At 48.4% G+C, this 3,106-nt stretch overlaps 1 protein-coding gene across 1 annotated transcript in view; it reads right to left on the bottom strand.

Moving 5' to 3' along the window:
- FANCA (Fanconi anemia, complementation group A) overlaps positions 1-3,015 on the bottom strand; it is a gene marked incomplete at its 5' end in the record, with an annotated part of 33,232 nt that extends 30,217 nt beyond the window's left edge. Inside the window, 4 exons of the mRNA XM_009080412.1 lie at positions 897-992; positions 1,278-1,414; positions 1,951-2,023; positions 2,909-3,015. Coding sequence (XP_009078660.1) covers positions 897-992; positions 1,278-1,414; positions 1,951-2,023; positions 2,909-3,015 — 413 coding nt within the window. The remainder of the gene's footprint in view (positions 1-896; positions 993-1,277; positions 1,415-1,950; positions 2,024-2,908) is intronic.
- Between the last annotated feature and the right edge of the window lie 91 nt (positions 3,016-3,106).

Below are 3,106 nucleotides of genomic sequence, written 5' to 3' on the forward strand. Positions count from 1 at the left end.
CCAAAGCCTTCCCACCTTGGGAAGAAAGAGGCACCTGGAAGCCTCAGGGACAGGGGAAGAGCTGGAGTCCCAGGAGCTCTCTGCAGCCTCATGCCCTGACCCCGAACTCAGCCACATGCTTTGTCTTCACAACCTAATTCTCACTGTAACCCCCTCAGTTCCAGGGCAGTGCTTACCCCACATCAGCCCCAGGATCAGGAGATCCTAATCAGCCCATGAAACACTCAGGTTCTATTTTCAGCCTGGGAGCAGATATTTGAGACTGGAGCACAGCCCTTTATCCAGGCAGATCAGCCTCTTCCCCCCTTCCCACCAGAGCAGGGAGGAACCAGAGCTGTTCTGCTCACAAAGGGCCCTGAAACCCCTCACAGCATCACTTGTCTTCACCAGATGAAATCAAGACATCCCAGTTGTGAGGCAATACCACCTGTTATCTGCTATCTCATTCCTTTCTCCATGACCTCACTTAGGGTTATCAACATTCCCAGACAAACTGAGCCAGGATGGCAAAGACACAAGGAATATTGTTGGCAAAGCACATAAAGGACTCTGGGAGTGTCAGCCCACAGCCAGCTGTGAGCCCCTGCGCTGGACCTGGAGAGCTCTCCCAAACCAGCACCAAGGTGCTGCCAATGCTCCTTTGTGGCAGTTTCTAATCATTCCCCTAATTCCAAACCTTGACTGAGTCCCCTGAAAAAGCAAATCCCACTGCAGAGACAAGGAAGCTCTCACTGAACTTGCGTTAAAATGACCAAAACTGCACAGAAAACTAACATTGATAATTCAGCTTTTGAAGGTGAGGAAGGCCACAGTCACTCAGGAGCTCAGGGATGACTGATCCCACAGATGAAGCCTCATGGTCTGTAACACCACAATGTTCCTCCATGGGTTCTTACCTTCATTTTCCACATTTCCTGACAGAAGAGTGAGTGACAGAACACATTGTTTGCCAGCAAATCCTTCACTGCATGGAGCAAGCAGGACAACCTCTTCTGGCATCCCCCCAGAAAGGAAGCAGAAATTCCCTTTGTAAATAACATGCTCTTAGAAAAATTATGCTTTTCCCTGTTTGCTGCTTTTTAAGGGGTTGAATGGTGGAAAGAATTCATGGGAGAGGCCCAGACTTTCCATCTTACACATCTTGTACTTCTGTGCATGAATAATCATCTGCTCAGGCCTCCATGTTCGGGGCTTTATCAGAGCAGATGAACTGGGCTGAAAGTCAAACCCAACATTGCTGTTTGCTTGATAAATGAAATGTAAAGCTTTCTCCTTACTCTCTGGTCCGAGGTCAGCAGTGGGGAGGGGCTGGCAGGGGCCTGGCAGATCCTCTCCATGTTGGTAGCAGCAGTTTTGGTTGCCAGGATGGCTGTGGGCACACCCAGCTTTGAGGCCTGTTCCTGCAGAACAGACACTAAACAGAACAGAACAAAGCAGAGAGCTGTCAGCATGGGGGGGAAAAGGGTTTAAAACCTCACAATGAGCTCCAGAATGGTTTGGGTTGGAAGGACCTTAAGTTCATCCCATTCCACCCCCTGCCATGGGCAGGGACACCTTCCACTAGCCCAGGTTGCTCCAAGCCCCATCCAACCTGGCCTGGAGCACTTCCAAGACAGAATCCCAAGTCTTAACCCCCTTCCAGCACTGGTAACATTCATTGCACTGAGTAAATCATCTCCATTTCCATGTGCCATTCCTTTACCATACATAAAACAGGGGCAGAACAGCCACAGAGGTGAAATGCCCTTGCTGAGCAGATTTTTGTCATTTAGCCTTGCAACACATTCAAAGAACCAAAACATTCAAGGATCAGACCTGACATCACTAGGCAAGCAAGAAACAAGACCAGAACAATGAACAGAAAGTAAGACTTGGGCTGCACTTAGCAGGGAAAAGTGGAGAACATGAGGAAGAGTTTTGTCCCCACATCTGTCCCCAGTAGACACTCACCTACAAATGACTCTGATGGCACTCCCAGGTGCTCTGCACCACCCTGCACACATGGCTTGGCTGGGTCTTCCACCTAGAAGCCAAATGAAACCACTCTTTGGTGTCCGTAACACTCTTAGATGTCTGTTAGACACATTTCCAAGCCTATTCCCTCTAAAACTCGCATTGCTGGAGCAACTGAAGTGAAATTAACTCCAAGCTCCCATGTGGAACACCAGAGGTTTCAGGCACCTCACAAGAGACATATGTATAGTTATCAGCATTTTATGCATAAAAAAGGAGATACAGGCCAAAGTTCCTTGTCCCCAGTCACCCAACAGCTCAGCAACAAAACCTCTGCAACTCCCACCCTTCAAATCCTTTCTGTGAGGCCACAAATATTTGATGAAACATGTCCAAACGTTGGATCCTTTTCTACTTAAATCTCCTTTTTATATAAAGGAGAATATTCTGCAGAGAAAGGAAGATTCTTGTGGCTGAACTATGGGAGGTTATTTGCACTGTCTGTTGTTGTTGTAAAATCAAAGTGTGTGAGGAGAGGAAGAACATGACCAAGTCAGAACACTGGCTCAAGTCAAGGCTGCCGTGAAGACAGCCAAGTTAGTGATTGGTAACTCAGAGAAAACACAAGTCTGTCCTGACTTTTTACCCCCTAGATTCACAAGCTAGTTGTGACATCAGGAAGAAAATGCTGGATTTCCCTTTGTCCCAAATCCAAACCATGCTTAACCATTTTTAGTTTGTAAGAGTAAAACATAAGACGGAAAAGGAATAAAATAACCTCATTACTGCAACACAGAAATTTCAGTTTCCTCCTACAGTGTCGGTTTTTCTTTCCACACATCATGCAAACTGTGTTCCTGGGACACTCACTGCACACCAGGTGGGACCCAGCCCCAGCTGGGATCTGCCACCACCACCCCAGCTGGACTGTGACACCCCAATCCATCCCTCATACCTCCAGGAGGAGGTCACTCAGGTTCTGGTGGTGTTCCAGCAGCCTCAGAGCTGCTTCTTGGAGCTCTGCTCCGCTCCCAAAGGGGCTTTTCCGCTTCTTGGCTCTCCCTGCTGAGAGGTTAGGGGTGGTATATAGTCACAGCTTGTTCCCACAGCCCCCTGAGGGCACCTCCTGTTCCCTGATGATGGGGCACGGGGG

Source organism: Acanthisitta chloris, unplaced genomic scaffold (genome assembly GCF_000695815.1).
Source record: "Acanthisitta chloris isolate BGI_N310 unplaced genomic scaffold, ASM69581v1 scaffold29408, whole genome shotgun sequence".
NCBI classification, from domain to species: domain Eukaryota; kingdom Metazoa; phylum Chordata; class Aves; order Passeriformes; family Acanthisittidae; genus Acanthisitta; species Acanthisitta chloris.